The sequence below is a fragment of the Rana temporaria genome, unplaced genomic scaffold, assembly GCF_905171775.1.
Source record: "Rana temporaria unplaced genomic scaffold, aRanTem1.1, whole genome shotgun sequence".
NCBI classification, from domain to species: Eukaryota; Metazoa; Chordata; class Amphibia; order Anura; family Ranidae; genus Rana; species Rana temporaria.
In genome coordinates this window covers 1-18915 of record NW_024404689.1, presented here as the reverse complement: position 1 = coordinate 18915, position 18915 = coordinate 1, and the positions used below count along the sequence as shown (strand labels likewise).

General features: G+C 53.6%; 1 protein-coding gene across 1 annotated transcript in view; it reads left to right on the top strand.

The window, feature by feature from the left end:
* Positions 1-14006, top strand: part of LOC120923015 (arf-GAP with coiled-coil, ANK repeat and PH domain-containing protein 1-like) — a gene marked incomplete at both ends in the record, with an annotated part of 37111 nt that extends 23105 nt beyond the window's left edge. The window contains 5 exon segments of the mRNA XM_040334877.1: positions 729-1069; positions 1982-2166; positions 2248-2357; positions 11024-11134; positions 13957-14006. Coding sequence (XP_040190811.1) covers positions 729-1069; positions 1982-2166; positions 2248-2357; positions 11024-11134; positions 13957-14006 — 797 coding nt within the window.
* Positions 14007-18915: the final 4909 nt, after the last annotated feature.

Here is an 18915-nt window from a genome sequence, read left to right as displayed (position 1 = left end):
GGACACAACAGATAAAATAACTCTGACACCCCCCACCCACCCTTGGAAAACAGGGCGGGTTAAACTGTCCAATGACAATGGACACACAGGTCAGGTGTGTTCAAACGTCTTATCAGCAGGGGGGCTGCTGGAGGAATCCCCCTCCCTCTTTCCTCACAGCAAACACACTTACACATCCCATAATATTTGAGGCAGACACCACAATAGAACAATAGAATACAGTCACACCCCAAACCATCCCAGCAAAGAGTCTACAACAGCATGAGACAGCATACAATATATACATATATACAACATTGAGTCTGACTAGCACAGATCATAGTGGGGTTCTCATTCACCCTGGACCCCTATTGGAGACACAGGGGGATCTACACATAGGAGGGTCCGGGAAGCTGGACACAAAGTTTCCAGAGCTCTCCAAGGTAAGCTTAGTTCCACAAACCCCCCACCCAAAGTGACCCCCGTCACAATCATGAATATCATATTACAGGGACCAACCAATGGCTGTACGTTTTTATTTCCTCTGTATCGGGATAGCACTGATTGCGTACAATTCTCAGCATGTAGGCTCTTTGTTCACTCTTGTTCTTTAGGGTTCCGTTCGTCATTGAGCCATGGTATGAATCCACCTTAGTTCTTCTGTCCATAGACCATCTCTGAGCCTCCAGAAAGGCAGAAATAAAAGGGGAAACCACTCAACATAACGAGTTCTGAACTTCTGATTCCAGCAGCGAGAAGGAAATCTGGATCAAAGCAAAATACGTGGAGAAGAAATTCATCACCAAACTTCCCCAGATGGCTCTGCGCAGCAACCCGCATCAAGGTAACGCGCTCACCCGTCCAATCAGCTACCCGGAGAGCAGGACCCTGGAGGTCAGACCCCCCTCTGCCATGTCCAGCAAGTGGCCACCCAGCAGCATGGAGAAAGAAGGCAGCCGGACGGATGGAAGTCTCAAAAAGGCCAACAGAGAGGTGGAGTCTGAGCTTAACCGACCAATCAGCCGACTGCACAGGCCCACTAAACCTCACCTGAAACCAAAGCCAGGGACGGCTCCTCCCCCACCCAGCGGTAAGTTCCTGCCCAATGAGTCCTATATAGACATAAATGTTGTGTTTATACAGCTCATGAAATGCCCCCCACTATGAGTAGAGCAGAATTCTGTGCCATGAACCCCTCTTATCTGTCCATCGTGTCTCATCTGTCCGTCGTGTCTCATCTGTCCATCGTGTCTCTCATGTGTCCATCATGTCTTTCATGTGTCGTCATGTCTCTCCTCTGTCCATCGTGTCTCTTATCTGTCCATCGTGTCTCTCCTCTGTCCATCGTGTATCTATTGTGTCTCTCATCTGTCCATTATGTCTCTCATCTGTCCATCGTGTCTCATCTGTCCATTGTGTCTCTTGTGTGTCTCTCCTCTGTCCATCGTGTCTCTCATGTGTTTCTCATCTGTCCGTCGTGTCTCTCATCTGTCCGTCGTGTCTCTCATCTGTCCGTCGTGTCTCTCATCTGTCCGTCGTGTCTCTCCTCTGTCCGTCGTGTCTCTCCTCTGTCCGTCGTGTCTCTCCTCTGTCCATCGTGTCTCTCATCTGTCTGTCGTGTCTCTCCTCTGTCCATCGTGTCTCTCCTCTGTCCATCGTGTCTTTCATCTGTCCGTCGTGTTTATCATCTGTCCTTCGTGTCTCTCATCTGTCCATCGTGTCTCTCATCTGTCCATCGTGTCTCTCATCTGTCCGTCGTGTCTCTCCTCTGTCCATCGTGTCTCTCATCTGTCCATCGTGTCTCTCCTCTGTCCATCGTGTCTCTCATCTGTCCATCGTGTCTCTCATCTGTCCGTCGTGTCTCTCATCTGTCCATCGTGTCTCATCTGTCCATCGTGTCTCTCATCTGTACATTGTGTCTCTCATCTGTTCATCGTGTCTTTCATCTGTCCATCGTGTCTATCCATCGTGTCTCTCATCTATCCATCGTGTCTCTACACAGCTGCCATGTCTGGAACGGGGGATGAGAAGGACGTGCGAAATCTACACCCCGGGGCACTTTTATACCGTGCTGCTGAACACCGCTATCTTCCCACCATGGCGGATGCCCTGGCACATGGGGCGGACGTGAACTGGGTACGCAGTGATGAGGACGGGCGGACGCCACTTATCCGAGCTGTGCTCTCTGTAGGTGCCTTCAGTCACGTATCTGCTGTATTGTCTGTATGACGTCACTCTCCACTGACAACCAAACTTTGTGGCTTTCAGGATTCTCTTGTTGCCTGCGAGTTTCTTCTGCAGAATGGGGCAAGTGTCAATCATGCTGATAAAGATGGGCGAGGACCCCTCCATCACGCCACGCTGCAGGGCTACACGGGGTAAAGCACTTTCCTTGGACCCTTCTCCCCTCATGGGGGCTGCTGGTGCCTCTTCATTGTTTTGTTCTCCTTCCATTGTTTGTTATGTTTCAACCTTTCCTTTGATGGTTCTCGTCCATCATCTAACATTGTCCTTTCTATTGACGTGTTCTATCTTATCCTTGTGGTGGCAAAATGGGCTGTACGCAGAGCACACCCCCATTTTGCCCTGTGCTAAAAAGCACATACTCCATCTTAATGAAATAAGCCATCTTAAAGCTAAATAAGCTCACTCACCATCCATTCTCTTTCTGTGTGTGTCATTCCTCATCTCTTCCATTGATGGGTCTCATCCATCATCTCAGATCTTCACTTCCTATCTCATCTTTCATCCATCATCTAACATTGCCCTTTTCACCCATGCCCTCTCATCTTTCACTGTACGTCCTCCATCATCTGTTTGAAGGTTCCCATCCCTCAACTTGTCCTTTTCACAGACCCGTCCTATCTCATCTTCCATTGTACGTCCTGGATGGTTTCTTCCATTGATGGTTTCCATCTTTCATCTCTTATTTATCTTTTCACTGACATGTTCCGTCTCATCATTGTTGGGGGTCATGCCACTTCTCTTCCATTGGTGGTTCCCATCTCCCATCTAACGCTGTCCTTTCCACTGACATCTTCCATCTCACCACTCCTATCATATCACCTCTTCATCTCTTGTCTCCACCCCCGACACTCAGTCATTCCTCCTCACCGTCCTTCCTCCACCTCCGGTACCATCTGTCTCCTCTCACGGTGTCTCTTCTTTCTGTGTTGTGTCCTCCACCTCCGGTGCCATCTGTCTCCTCTCACGGTGTCTCTTCTTTCTGTGTTGTGTCCCCCACCTCCGGTGCCATCTGTCTCCTCTCATGATGTCTCTTCTTTCTGTGTTGTGTCCCCCACCTCCGGTGCCATCTGTCTCCTCTCATGATGTCTCTTCTTTCTGTGTTGTGTCCTCCACCTCCGGTGCCATCTGTCTCCTCTCATGGTGTCTCTTCTTCCTGCGTTGTGTCCTCCACCTCCGGTGCCATCTGTCTCCTCTCATGGTGTCTCTTCTTTCTGTGTTGTGTCCCCCACCTCCGGTGCCATCTGTCTCCTCTCATGATGTCTCTTCTTTCTGTGTTGTGTCCCCCACCTCCGGTGCCATCTGTCTCCTCTCATGGTGTCTCTTCTTTCTGTGTTGCCTCCTCCACCTCCGGTGCCATCTGTCTCCTCTCATGGTGTCTCTTCTATCTGTGTTGTGTCCTCCACCTCTGGTGCCATCTGTCTCCTCTCATGGTGTCTCTTCTTTCTGTGTTGCCTCCTCCACCTCCGGTGCCATCTGTCTCCTCTCATGGTGTCTCTTCTTTCTGTGTTGTGCCATCTGTCTCCTCTCATGGTGTCTCTTCTTTCTGTGTTGTGTCCTCCACCTCTGGTGCCATCTGTCTCCTCTCATGGTGTCTCTTCTTTCTGTGTTGTGTCCCCCACCTCCGGTGCCATCTGTCTCCTCTCATGGTGTCTCTTCTTTCTGTGTTGTGTCCCCCACCTCCGGTGCCATCTGTCTCCTCTCATGGTGTCTCTTCTTTCTGTGTTGTGTCCTCCCCCTCTGGTGCCATCTCTCTCTTCTCATGGTGTCTCTTCTTTCTGTGTTGTGCCATCTGTCTCCTCTCATGATGTCTCTTCTTTCTGTGTTGTGTCCTCCCCCTCTGGTGCCATCTGTCTCCTCTCATGGTGTCTTTTCTTTCTGTGTTGTGTCCTCCACCTCCGGTGCCATCTGTCTCCTCTCATGGTGTCTCTTCTTTCTGTGTTGTGTCCTCCACCTCCGTTGCCATCTGTCTCCTCTCATGGTGTCTCTTCTGTAACGGTCAGGGGTTAACACTGTTTACGATATTCCATTCCACCAACCCACGACAGCTTATCCGACACTCCACAATCCAGCAGACACGATTCATATGGATTTTCCCAGAATAACGAGACACAAGCTCTGTTCTCTGGTTCCAAACGAATGAATACTTTAATGGTAAACTCAGCTTGTTATATACAGTTATAAACCAAATCTGGACAATGACTCAACTCCACCCACAACATGACACAAGGAACTTCAATACACATTCCGTTAGATAATGACATTCAGATGAGCTAATTACTAATCATTACCCAGACATTCTGACTCAGGGATAAGTTATTCTCACCTGCTACATAATACACATTCCTTTAGTGAACATAATTGACATGCTAATCCACTACACCTGAAAGGTCAGACATCTGACCTTTCAGACTGCCAACACATATCTATCATCAATAGAACGTTCACACAATACAGTGACATTAGCATCACACAATGAGAGGTCCTTCAGAAGCCAGACTTAATTAGCACCTCAACAGTCTATGTTCCACATTGAAGGAGACACTCTATTGACCTGTTGTGTTCAGAAACAACTACCTGTAACATTTCAAGATATCCTGCAATACATTTTGAATTATCATTACTGTCCCATCTCATGTAATTCATGATATAATTTCTCAGTCATCCTATGCCCCTATTGGACATAGGATGACCCTAGACACAAGAGTCATTAGTGAAGCTGGCACAGGAGTACCCCACATCCTTCAACTGTCTCTGGGTATCACGGGCCATTCCGTTACATCTTCTTTCTGTGTTGTGTCCTCCACCTCTGGTGCCATCTCTCTCTTCTCACGGTGTCTCTTCTTTCTGTGTTGTGTCCTCCACCTCTGGTGCCATCTGTCTCCTCTCACGGTGTCTCTTCTTTCTGTGTTGTGTCCTCCACCTCCGGTGCCATCTGTCTCCTCTCACGGTGTCTCTTCTTTCTGTGTTGTGTCCTCCACCTCCGGTGCCATCTGTCTCCTCTCACGGTGTCTCTTCTTTCTGTGTTGTGTCCTCTGGTGCCATCTGTCTCCTCTCACGGTGTCTCTTCTTTCTGTGTTGTGTCCTCCACCTCCGGTGCCATCTGTCTCTTCTCATGGTGTCTCTTCTTCCTGCGTTGTGTCCTCCACCTCTGGTGCCATCTGTCTCCTCTCATGGTGTCTCTTCTTTCTGTGTCCTCCACCTCCGGTGCCATCTGTCTCCCCTCATGGTGTCTCTTCTTTCTGTGTCCTCCACCTCCGGTGCCATCTGTCTCCTCTCATGGTGTCTCTTCTTTCTGTGTTGTGTCCCCCACCTCCGGTGCCATCTGTCTCCTCTCACGGTGTCTCTTCTTTCTGTGTTGTGCCATCTGTCTCCTCTCATGGTGTCTCTTCTTTCTGTGTTGTGTCCTCCACCTCCGGTGCCATCTGTCTCCTCTCACGGTGTCTCTTCTTTCTGTGTTGTGTCCCCCACCTCCGGTGCCATCTGTCTCCTCTCATGGTGTCTCTTCTTTCTGTGTTGTGCCATCTGTCTCCTCTCATGGTGTCTCTTCTTTCTGTGTTGTGCCATCTGTCTCCTCTCACGGTGTCTCTTCTTTCTGTGTTGTGTCCTCCACCTCCGGTGCCATCTGTCTCCTCTCACGGTGTCTCTTCTTTCTGTGTTGTGTCCTCCACCTCCGGTGCCATCTGTCTCCTCTCACGGTGTCTCTTCTTTCTGTGTTGTGTCCCCCACCTCCGGTGCCATCTGTCTCCTCTCATGGTGTCTCTTCTTTCTGTGTTGTGCCATCTGTCTCCTCTCATGGTGTCTCTTCTTTCTGTGTTGTCTCCTCCACCTCCCGTGCCATCTGTCTCCTCTCACAGTGTCTCTTCTTTCTGTGTTGTGTCCCCCACCTCCGGTGCCATCTATCTCCTCTCACGGTGTCTCTTCTTTCTGTGTTGTGTCCTTCACCTCTGGTGCCATCTGTCTCCTCTCATGGTGTCTCTTCTTTCTGTGTTGTGTCCTCCACCTCCGGTGCCATCTGTCTCCTCTCATGGTGTCTCTTCTTTCTGTGTTGTGCCATCTGTCTCCTCTCATGGTGTCTCTTCTTTCTGCGTTGTGTCCTCCACCTCCGGTGCCATCTGTCTCCTCTCATGGTGTCTCTTCTTTCTGCGTTGTGTCCTCCACCTCCGGTGCCATCTGTCTCCTCTCATGGTGTCTCTTCTTTCTGTGTTGTGTCCTCCACCTCCGGTGCCATCTGTCTCCTCTCATGGTGTCTCTTCTTTCTGTGTTGTGTCCTCCACCTCCGGTGCCATCTGTCTCCTCTCATGGTGTCTCTTCTTTCTGTGTTGTGCCATCTGTCTCCTCTCATGGTGTCTCTTCTTTCTGCGTTGTGTCCTCCACCTCCGGTGCCATCTGTCTCCTCTCATGGTGTCTCTTCTTTCTGCGTTGTGTCCTCCACCTCCGGTGCCATCTGTCTCCTCTCATGGTGTCTCTTCTTTCTGTGTTGTGTCCTCCACCTCCGGTGCCATCTGTCTCCTCTCATGGTGTCTCTTCTTTCTGTGTTGTGTCCTCCACCTCCGGTGCCATCTGTCTCCTCTCATGGTGTCTCTTCTTTCTGCGTTGTGTCCTCCACCTCCGGTGCCATCTGTCTCCTCTCATGGTGTCTCTTCTTTCTGTGTTGTGTCCTCCACCTCCGGTGCCATCTGTCTCCTCTCATGGTGTCTCTTCTTTCTGCGTTGTGTCCTCCACCTCCGGTGCCATCTGTCTCCTCTCATGGTGTCTCTTCTTTCTGTGTTGTGTCCTCCACCTCCGGTGCCATCTGTCTCCTCTCATGGTGTCTCTTCTTTCTGTGTTGTGTCCTCCACCTCCGGTGCCATCTGTCTCCTCTCATGGTGTCTCTTCTTTCTGCGTTGTGTCCTCCACCTCCGGTGCCATCTGTCTCCTCTCATGGTGTCTCTTCTTTCTGCGTTGTGTCCTCCACCTCCGGTGCCATCTGTCTCCTCTCATGGTGTCTCTTCTTTCTGTTTTTTTTTTCTCCACCTCTGGTGCCATCTGTCTCCTCTCATGGTGTCTCTTCTTCCTGTGTTGTGTCCTTCACCTCTGGTGCCATCTGTCTCCTCTCATGGTGTCTCTTCTTTCTGTGTTGTGTCCTCCACCTCCGGTACCATCTGTCTCCTCTCATGGTGTCTCTTCTTTCTGTGTTGTGTCCCCCACCTCCGGTGCCATCTGTCTCCTCTCATGGTGTCTCTTCTTTCTGTGTTGTGTCCTTCACCTCTGGTGCCATCTGTCTCCTCTCATGGTGTCTCTTCTTTCTGTGTTGTGTCCTCCACCTCCGGTGCCATCTGTCTCCTCTCATGGTGTCTCTTCTTTCTGTGTTGTGTCCTCCCCCTCCGGTGCCATCTGTCTCCTCTCATGGTGTCTCTTCTTTCTGTGTTGTGTCCTCCCCCTCCGGTGCCATCTGTCTCCTCTCATGATGTCTCTTCTTTCTGTGTTGTGTCCTCCGGTGCCATCTGTCTCCTCTCATGGTGTCTCTTCTTCCTGCGTTGTCTCCTCCACCTCTGGTGCCATCTGTCTCCTCTCACGGTGTCTCTTCTTTCTGTGTTGTGTCCTCTGGTGCCATCTGTCTCCTCTCATGGTGTCTCTTCTTTCTGTGTTGTGTCCTCCACCTCCGGTGCCATCTGTCTCCTCTCATGGTGTCTCTTCTTTCTGTGTCCCCCACCTCTGGTGCCATCTGTCTCCTCTCATGGTGTCTCTTCTTTCTGTGTTGTGTCCTCCACCTCCGGTGTCATCTGTCTCCTCTCATGGTGTCTCTTCTTTCTGTGTTGTGTCCTCCACCTCCGGTGTCATCTGTCTCCTCTCATGGTGTCTCTTCTTTCTGTGTTGTGTCCTCTGGTGCCATCTGTCTCCTCTCATGGTGTGTCTTCTTTCTGTGTTGTGTCCTCCGGTGCCATCTGTCTCCTCTCATGGTGTCTCTTCTTCCTGCGTTGTCTCCTCCACCTCTGGTGCCATCTGTCTCCTCTCACGGTGTCTCTTCTTTCTGTGTTGTGTCCTCTGGTGCCATCTGTCTCCTCTCATGGTGTCTCTTCTTTCTGTGTTGTGTCCTCCACCTCCGGTGCCATCTGTCTCCTCTCATGGTGTCTCTTCTTTCTGTGTCCCCCACCTCTGGTCCCATCTGTCTCCTCTCATGGTGTCTCTTCTTTCTGTGTTGTGTCCTCCCCCTCCGGTGCCATCTGTCTCCTCTCATGGTGTCTCTTCTTTCTGTGTTGTGTCCTCCACCTCCGGTGTCATCTGTCTCCTCTCATGGTGTCTCTTCTTTCTGTGTTGTGTCCTCCACCTCCGGTGTCATCTGTCTCCTCTCATGGTGTCTCTTCTTTCTGTGTTGTGTCCTCTGGTGCCATCTGTCTCCTCTCATGGTGTCTCTTCTTTCTGTGTTGTGTCCTCCACCTCCGGTGCCATCTGTCTCCTCTCATGGTGTCTCTTCTTTCTGTGTTGTGTCCTCCACCTCCGGTGCCATCTGTCTCCTCTCATGGTGTCTCTTCTTCCTGTGTTCTGTCCTCCACCTCCGGTGTCATCTGTCTCCTCTCATGGTGTCTCTTCTTTCTGTGTTGTGCCCTCCGCCTCTGGTGCCATCTGTCTCCTCTCATGGTGTCTCTTCTTCCTGTGTTGTGCCATCTGTCTCCTCTCATGGTGTCTCTTCTTCCTGTGTTGTGTCCCCCACCTCTGGTCCCATCTATCTCCTCTCATGGTGTCTCTTCTTTCTGTGTTGTGTCCTCCCCCTCCGGTGCCATCTGTCTCCTCTCATGGTGTCTCTTCTTTCTGTGTTGTGTCCTCCACCTCTGGTGCCATCTGTCTCCTCTCATGGTGTCTCTTCTTTCTGTGTTGTGTCCTCCACCTCTGGTGCCATCTGTCTCCTCTCATGGTGTCTCTTCTTTCTGTGTTGTGTCCCCTACCTCCGGTGCCGTCTGTCTCCCCTTATGGTGTCTCTTCTTTCTGTGTTGTGTCCTCCAGTGCCATCTGTCTCCTCTCATGGTGTCTCTTCTTTATGTGTTGTGTCCTCTGGTGCCATCTGTCTCCTCTCATGGTGTCTCTTCTTTATGTGTTGTGTCCTCTGGTGCCATCTGTCTCCTCTCATGGTGTCTCTTCTTTCTGTGTTGTCTCCTCCACCTCCGGTGCCATCTGTCTCCTCTCATGGTGTCTCTTCTTTCTGTGTTGTGTCCTCCACCTCCGGTGCCATCTGTCTCCTCTCATGGTGTCTCTTCTTTCTGTGTTGTCTCCTCCACCTCCGGTGCCATCTGTCTCCTCTCACGGTGTCTCTTCTTTCTGTGTTGTGTCCCCCACCTCCGGTGCCATCTGTCTCCTCTCATGGTGTCTCTTCTTTCTGTGTTGCCTCCTCCACCTCCGGTGCCATCTGTCTCCTCTCATGGTGTCTCTTCTTTCTGTGTTGTGTCCTCCACCTCCGGTGCCATCTGTCTCCTCTCATGGTGTCTCTTCTTTCTGTGTTGTGTCCTCCACCTCTGGTGCCATCTGTCTCCTCTCATGGTGTCTCTTCTTTCTGTGTTGTGCCCTCCGCCTCTGGTGCCATCTGTCTCCTCTCATGGTGTCTCTTCTTCCTGTGTTGTGCCATCTGTCTCCTCTCATGGTGTCTCTTCTTCCTGTGTTGTGTCCCCCACCTCTGGTCCCATCTGTCTCCTCTCACGGTGTCTCTTCTTTCTGTGTTGTGTCCTCCACCTCCGGTGCCATCTGTCTCCTCTCATGGTGTCTCTTCTTTCTGTGTTGTGTCCTCCACCTCCGGTGCCATCTGTCTCCTCTCACGGTGTCTCTTCTTTCTGTGTTGTGTCCTCCACCTCCGGTGCCATCTGTCTCCTCTCACGGTGTCTCTTCTTTCTGTGTTGTGTCCCCCACCTCCGGTGCCATCTGTCTCCTCTCATGGTGTCTCTTCTTTCTGTGTTGTGTCCTCCACCTCCGGTGCCATCTGTCTCCTCTCACGGTGTCTCTTCTTTCTGCGTTGTGTCCTCCACCTCCGGTGCCATCTGTCTCCTCTCACGGTGTCTCTTCTTCCTGCGTTGTCTCCTCCACCTCCGGTGCCATCTGTCTCCTCTCATGGTGTCTCTTCTTCCTGCGTTGTCTCCTCCACCTCCGGTGCCATCTGTCTCCTCTCATGGTGTCTCTTCTTCCTGTGTTGTCTCCTCCCCCTCCGGTGCCATCTGTCTCCTCTCATGGTGTCTCTTCTTCCTGCGTTGTGTCCTCCACCTCCGGTGCCATCTGTCTCCTCTCATGTTGTCTCTTCTTTCTGTGTTGTGTCCTCCACCTCCGGTGCCGTCTGTCTCCTCTCATGGTGTCTCTTCTTTCTGTGTTGTGTCCTCCACCTCCGGTGCCATCTCTCTCTTCTCACGGTGCCTCTTCTTTCTGTGTTGTGTCCTCCACCTCTGGTGCCATCTGTCTCCTCTCATGGTGTCTCTTCTTTCTGTGTTGTGTCCTCCACCTCCGGTGCCATCTGTCTCCTCTCATGGTGTCTCTTCTTTCTGTGTTGTGTCCTCCACCTCTGGTGCCATCTGTCTCCTCTCATGGTGTCTCTTCTTTCTGTGTTGTGTCCTCCACCTCCGGTGCCATCTGTCTCCTCTCATGGTGTCTCTTCTTTCTGTGTTGTGTCCTCCACCTCCGGTGCCATCTCTCTCTTCTCACGGTGCCTCTTCTTTCTGTGTTGTGTCCTCCCCCTCCGGTGCCATCTGTCTCCTCTCATGATGTCTCTTCTTTCTGTGTTGTGTCCTCTGGTGCCATCTGTCTCCTCTCATGGTGTCTCTTCTTTCTGTGTTGTGTCCTCCAGGTTGGCTTGTTTGTTTCTGAAGAGAGGAGCCGACATTAACGCCTTGGACAATGAAAGAAAGGACGTCCTCTCCATCGCCATAGAAAAAGCCAATGCTGACATCGTAACCTTGTGAGTAGAGGGGAAGGTGGCATTCTGGGAAAGTTTGGATAGGAATGTCAAACGTGGCTGAGAACAGACACACGTAGAGTCCGGCCAACCACCAGACCTATTTTCTTTTCTCAGAAACAATTTATCAAAGAACAGGTTTTACAAACATGTCGTACTTTCCAGTTCCACCACATCAGTTTACATTCATTACATGTTTTCCTCTCCACCCCACCGCCTGAAGCCCGCTAGTATCTGCGTACATTTTATGAAGGTTGTGCATCCACTCACATGGCCTGCTGCACCTGCCATCCTCTATGGTTGAAGTGTTCGCCTTATTCGTTGTACAATTGACTCAACACAATAGCCTATCGAGTATAAGGTCCACCAGGGGTAAGCCCGAGGAGCGCAGCCAGGGTGACCACCGAGTTTCAAATTTACTGGGGGTCACCCTGTGTTGAAAAATAAACTTTTCTAGCCTTAACGTGCCTCCCACCTTGTTAATCCATTCCCTGAGCAGGGGGGGATCGGACGCCTTCCAGCGCCATATTGAGCCCCGATCGCATGTTGCAATTGGAGAGAGTAAAAGTGCATGGTCCATGGGAGCCGAAATCGCTCCCGCAGATCTGCAAATGTGCTCAATTGGCCTGCCACAAAAATGTGGCGTAGGTGCGTGACACCATGCCGCCTCCACATGATAGTTTTTGTAGATCCGGGTAGTACCCATTATTCCATATCAGGCTGCAATTGGTGAAACCCTCAACTGCCTGGCCTTATTCCATATCTTCTGGACTAGGGCAAATGTGGGGAATCTGGCCTACGCAAAGTCTAATAAGAGAGACTCTAGGCCCTCCGTTACAACTGGAACCCCTGTTTCGTGGCACATGAGGGTTTTAATGGGGTCCACGTCGGGGTGTCCCTCCATCTCCCCGTCCAGCGGGGCGAGGGCCACATGTTGCAGCTGGGATGCAATATAGTAAAGCCACAGGTTGGGCAATGCCAGACCTCCTTCATCCTTGGGTTTCTGGAATTGTTCCAGCTTAACCTGGGGGGGGCTTGCCCTGCCACAGAAAGGACCGAAAGACCTTAGGGGGGGATCACCATGGGGGTCGTATATAAAGGAGCTGGGGCATGAAGATCATTTTGATGAAATTTAACCTGCCAACCAGGGACATTTTAAGTCTCGACCACACTTTTATTCGGCCACGGATACGGCACCAGACCTATTTCTGATAATGTGGGGAGGTGGGTCAGCCACGCCCCGTGACCTTTGACCTGTGGTGACCTGCCTTCTGAACTTTGACCTCTGGGGGAGGTCCCTGTTCCAATTCCTGAGTCCTAGCCTTTTTCTTCAATGGGAAACCCCAACCCCCTAACCCTATCCTTAACCCTCGCCCTAACCCTAACACCCTATCCTTAACCCTCGCCCTAACCCTAACACCCTATCCTTAACCCTCGCCCTAACCCTAACACCCTATCCTTAACCCTCGCCCTAACCCCCTATCCTTAACCCTCGCCCTAACCCTAACACCCTATCCTTAACCCTCGCCCTAACCCTATCCTTAACCCTCGCCCTAACCCTAACTCTCAACCCTACTGGTTGTATTAGTATAACTGGGTCATGGAATGCTACAAACAGGGTCAAAGATCGTTAGAGGAAAGGTCATGGAGGGTCACAAGAGGTGACAGAGAACTGGAGAGTCCGGACTCCTTCACCTAAAACTCTTCTGTTCTTTGTTGTATTGAGTTTTCTGGGGGCCCCAGAGATCGGTTTGCTGAGGGCCTCACTTTTCCTTCATTTCCGTTGTTGTAGTAAATCATTGCTCTCGGTACGATTGTAAAATAAATCGATGTCAAGGTTTTCCTGTCACGTTATAGATGGCCATATAATGATTGACTAGGCGGGAAAGGCTTTGTCATCGTTTTCCTCAGTGCCGGGTGACCGGCCTCCCGCCCAGGGTGACGTTTCATGGTTCACTTTGACCCGATGTAGTAAAAATTAGTGTTTGTTCACATTCAATCCTGTTACTGGTTTACAGTTCTCTGGGGCGAAGGTCACCGGGAGCCGCAACCAACATATGATAACTAATGTCACCCGAGCCTCCAGGACAACCTGTCAACTCAAATCTTCTACCGAGTCTAAAGTACTGACACCGGTCTACTGTCATAACACATAACCCATCATTTTTACTGACACATAAATAACATCCTATGCTGATGATCATCACATGTACATGCTCTGTAAAGATGGGATATCACATGTTCTGCAGGATTACCCCATGTATGTGCTCTGCAGGGATACCCCATGTACGTGCTCTGCAGGGGTGGGATATCACATGTACATGCTCTGCAGGGGTGGGATATCACATGTACATGCTCTGCAGGGATAGGATATCACATGTACATGTTCTGTAAAGATGGGATATCACATGTTCTGCAGGGATACCCCATGTATGTGCTCTGCAGGGATACCCCATGTATGTGCTCTGCAGGGATACCCCATGTATGTGCTCTGCAGGGATAGGATATCACATGTAAAAGCTCTGCAGGGGTGGGTTACCCTCCATGTACGTGCTCTGCATGGGCTGGACATCACACAATATGTAGATAATACAATCGGCACTCAATCTGGCCGGATGGACACCTTCTATCCCCCTCCAACATGCAACGGATCACCAGAGTGTATAGGTCACATGACTAACAGGGGGTGGGCCAGGAGAACTAACATACACATATGTATGGCTGCTGGTGCCAATTGGTTTGTTGGTAAATGGCGGACATGTCTATAATGGGGATGTATGAGGGAGGATCAGGCTGTGACGGTCATGTCTTGTCTTCCACTATAGGCTGAGATTGGTGAAGATGAGGGAGGCGGACATTGCCCTTGGCCAGGCCGGTGAGTATGTTGGATCGTGGAGGACCGTGGTCTGTAGAGTGCTGGGTGTGGTATTGTGTCCACTTTACATGGTGGGGAGTGGAGGTTGAGGGTCACATTGGCAGGAGAGGGATGTGGGGTGGAGGGTCACATTGGAAGGAGAGGGGTGTGAGGTGGAGAGTCACATTGGCAGGAGAGGGATGTGGGGTGGAGGGTCACATTGGCAGGAGAGGGATGTGGGGTGGAGGGTCACATTGGCAGGAGAGGGGTGTGAGGTGGAGGGTCACATTGGCAGGAGAGGGATGTGGGTGGAGGGTCACATTGGCAGGAGAGGGATGTGGGGTGGAGGGTCACATTGGCAGGAGAGGGATGAGGGCTGGAGGATCACATTGGCAGGAGAGGGGTGTGGGGTGGAGGGTCACATTGGAAGGAGAGGGATGTGAGGCGGAGGGTCACATTGGCAGGAGAGGGATGTGGGGTGGAGAGTCACATTGGCAGGAGAGAGATGTGGGGTGGAGAGTCACATTGGCAGGAGAGAGATGTGGGGTGGAGGGTCACATTGGCAGGAGAGGGATGTGGGGTGGAGGGTCACATTGGCAGGAGAGGGATGTGGGGCGGAGGGTCACATTGGCAGGAGAGAGATGTGGGGTGGAGGGTCACATTGGCAGGAGAGGGATGTGGGGTGGAGGGTCACATTGGCAGGAGAGGGATGTGGGGTGGAGGGTCACATTGGCAGGAGAGGGATGTGAGGCGGAGGGTCACATTGGCAGGAGAGGGATGTGGGGTGGAGGGTCACATTGGCAGGAGAGGGATGAAGGCTGGAGGATCACATTGGCAGGAGAGGGGTGTGGGGTGGAGGGTCACATTGGAAGGAGAGGGATGTGGGGCAGAGGGTCACATTGGAAGGAGAGGGATGTGGGGGGGAGGGTCACATTGGAAGGAGAGGGATGTGGGGTGGAGGGTCACATTGGAAGGAGAGGGATGTGGGGTGGAGGGTCACATTGGCAGGAGAGGGGTGTGGGGTGGAGGGTCACATTGGCAGGAGAGGGATGTGGGGTGGAGGGTCACATTGGCAGGAGAGGGGTGTGGGGTGGAGGGTCACATTGGAAGGAGAGGGATGTGGGGTGGAGGGTCACATTGGCAGGAGAGGGATGTGGGGTGGAGGGTCACATTGGCAGGAGAGGGATGTGGGGTGGAGGGTCACATTGGAAGGAGAGGGATGTGGGGGGGGAGTCACATTGGCAGGAGAGGGATGTGGGGTGGAGGGTCACATTGGCAGGAGAGGGATGTGGGGTGGTGGGTCACATTGGCAGGAGAGGGATGTGGGGTGGAGGGTCACATTGGCAGGAGAGGGATGTGGGGGGGGGGGGGAGGGTCACATTGGAAGGAGAGGGATGTGGGGTGGAGGGTCACATTGGCAGGAGAGGGATGTGGGGTGGAGGGTCACATTGGCAGGAGAGGGATGTGGGGCGGAGGGTCACATTGGCAGGAGAGGGATGTGGGGTGGAGGGTCACATTGGCAGGAGAGGGATGTGGGGTGGAGGGTCACATTGGCAGGAGAGGGATGTGGGGGGTTTAGGGTCATGATGGTGGGGAAGGGTCACATTGGCAGGAGAGGGATGTGGGGTGGAGGGTCACATTGGCAGGAGAGGGATGTGGGGTGGAGCGTCACATTGGCAGGAGAGGGATGTGGGGTGGAGGGTCACATTGGCAGGAGAGGGATGTGGGGTGGAGGGTCACATTGGCAGGAGAGGGATGTGGGGTGGAGGGTCACATTGGCAGGAGAGGGATGTGGGGGGGGGGGTGGAGGGTCACATTGGAAGGAGAGGGATGTGGGGTGGAGGGTCACATTGGCAGGAGAGGAATGTGGGGTGGAGGGTCACATTGGCAGGAAAGGGATGTGGGGTGGAGGGTCACATTGGAAGGAGAGGGGTGTGGGGGGGAGTCACATTGGCAGGAGAGGGATGTGGGGTGGAGGGTCACATTGGCAGGAGAGGGATGTGGGGTGGAGGGTCACATTGGAAGGAGAGGGATGTGGGGTGGAGGGTCACATTGGCAGGAGAGGGGTGTGAGGTGGAGGGTCACATTGGCAGGAGAGGGATGTGGGGTGGAGGGTCACATTGGCAGGAGAGGGATGTGGGGGGGTCACATTGGCAGGAGAGGGATGTGGGGTGGAGGGTCACATTGGCAGGAGAGGGATGTGGGGTGGAGGGTCACATTGGCAGGAGAGGGGTGTGGGGTGGAGGGTCACATTGGCAGGAGAGGGGTGTGGGGTGGAGGGACACATTGGCAGGAGAGAGATGTGGGGTGGAGGGACACATTGGCAGGAGAGAGATGTGGGGTGGAGGGACACATTGGCAGGAGAGGGATGTGGGGTGGAGGGTCACATTGGCAGGAGAGAGATGTGGGGTGGAGGGACACATTGGCAGGAGAGGGATGTGGGGCGGAGGGTCAGATTGGCAGGAGAGGGGTGTGGGGTGGAGGGTCACATTGGCAGGAGAGGGATGTGGGGTGGAGGGTCACATTGGCAGGAGAGGGGTGTGGGGTGGAGGGTCACATTGGCAGGAGAGGGATGTGGGGCGGAGGGTCAGATTGGCAGGAGAGGGGTGTGGGGTGGAGAGTCACATTGGCAGGAGAGGGATGTGGGGTGGAGGGTCACATTGGCAGGAGAGGGATGTGGGGTTTAGGGTCACATTGGCAGGAGAGGGGTGTGAGGCGGAGGGTCACATTGGAAGGAGAGGGATGTGGGGTGGAGGGTCACATTGGCAGGAGAGGGGTGTGAGGCGGAGGGTCACATTGGAAGGAGAGGGATGTGGGGTGGAGGGTCACATTGGCAGGAGAGGGATGTGGGGCGGAGAGTCACATTGGAAGGAGAGGGATGTGGGGTGGAGGGTCACATTGGCAGGAGAGGGATGTGGGGCGGAGGGTCACATTGGCAGGAGAGGGATGTGGGGGGGGGGGGGGTGGAGGGTCACATTGGAAGGAGAGGGATGTGGGGTGGAGGGTCACATTGGAAGGAGAGGGATGTGGGGTGGAGGGTCACATTGGAAGGAGAGGGATGTGGGGTGGAGGGTCACATTGGAAGGAGAGGGATGTGGGGGGGGGGTCACATTGGCAGGAGAGGGATGTGGGGGTGGAGGGTCACATTGGAAGGAGAGGGATGTGGGGTGGAGGGTCACATTGGCAGGAGAGGAATGTGGGGTGGAGGGTCACATTGGAAGGAGAGGGATGTGGGGTGGAGGGTCACATTGGCAGGAGAGGGATGTGGGGTGGAGGGTCACATTGGAAGGAGAGGGATGTGGGGGGGGGGGGCACATTGGCAGGAGAGGGATGTGGGGTGGAGGGTCACATTGGCAGGAGAGGGATGTGGGGTGGTGGGTCACATTGGCAGGAGAGGGATGTGGGGTGGAGGGTCACATTGGCAGGAGAGGGATGTGGGGGGGGGTGGAGGGTCACATTGGAAGGAGAGGGATGTGGGGTGGAGGGTCACATTGGCAGGAGAGGGATGTGGGGTGGAGGGTCACATTGGCAGGAGAGGGATGTGGGGTGGAGGGTCACATTGGCAGGAGAGGGATGTGGGGTGGAGGGTCACATTGGCAGGAGAGGGATGTGGGGTGGAGGGTCACATTGGCAGGAGAGGGATGTGGGGTGGAGGGTCACATTGGCAGGAGAGGGATGTGGGGGGGGGGGGGTGGAGGGTCACATTGGAAGGAGAGGGGTGTGGGGTGGAGGGTCACATTGGCAGGAGAGGGATGTGGGGTGGAGGGTCACATTGGAAGGAGAGGGATGTGGGGTGGAGGGTCACATTGGCAGGAGAGGGATGTGGGGTGGAGGGTCACATTGGCAGGAGAGGGATGTGGGGTGGAGGGTCACATTGGCAGGAGAGGGATGTGGGGTGGAGGGTCACATTGGCAGGAGAGGGATGTGGGGTGGAGGGTCACATTGGCAGGAGAGGGATGTGGGGTGGAGGGTCACATTGGCAGGAGAGGGATGTGGGGGGGAGGGTCACATTGGCAGGAGAGGGATGTGGGGTGGAGGGTCACATTGGCAGGAGAGGGATGTGGGGTGGAGGGTCACATTGGCAGGAGAGGGATGTGGGGTGGAGGGTCACATTGGCAGGAGAGGGATGTGGGGTGGAGGGTCACATTGGCAGGAGAGGGATGTGGGGTGGAGGGTCACATTGGCAGGAGAGGGATGTGGGGTGGAGGGTCACATTGGCAGGAGAGGGATGTGGGGTGGAGGGTCACATTGGCAGGAGAGGGATGTGGGGTGGAGGGTCACATTGGCAGGAGAGGGATGTGGGTGGAGGGTCACATTGGCAGGAGAGGGATGTGGGGTGGAGGGTCACATTGGCAGGAGAGGGATGTGGGGTGGAGGGTCACATTGGCAGGAGAGGGATGTGGGGTGGAGGGTCACATTGGCAGGAGAGGGATGTGGGGTGGAGGGTCACATTGGCAGGAGAGGGATGTGGGGTGGAGGGTCACATTGGCAGGAGAGGGATGTGGGGTGGAGGGTCACATTGGCAGGAGAGGGATGTGGGGTGGAGGGTCACATTGGCAGGAGAGGGATGTGGGGTGGAGGGTCACATTGGCAGGAGAGGGATGTGGGGGGGGGGTGGAGGGTCACATTGGAAGGAGAGGGATGTGGGGTGGAGGGTCACATTGGCAGGAGAGGGATGTGGGGGGGGGTGGAGGGTCACATTGGAAGGAGAGGGATGTGGGGTGGAGGGTCACATTGGCAGGAGAGGGATGTGGGGTGGAGGGTCACATTGGCAGGAGAGGGATGTGGGGTGGAGGGTCACATTGGCAGGAGAGGGATGTGGGGTGGAGGGTCACATTGGCAGGAGAGGGATGTGGGTGGAGGGTCACATTGGAAGGAGAGGGATGTGGGGTGGAGGGTCACATTGGCAGGAGAGGGATGTGGGTGGAGG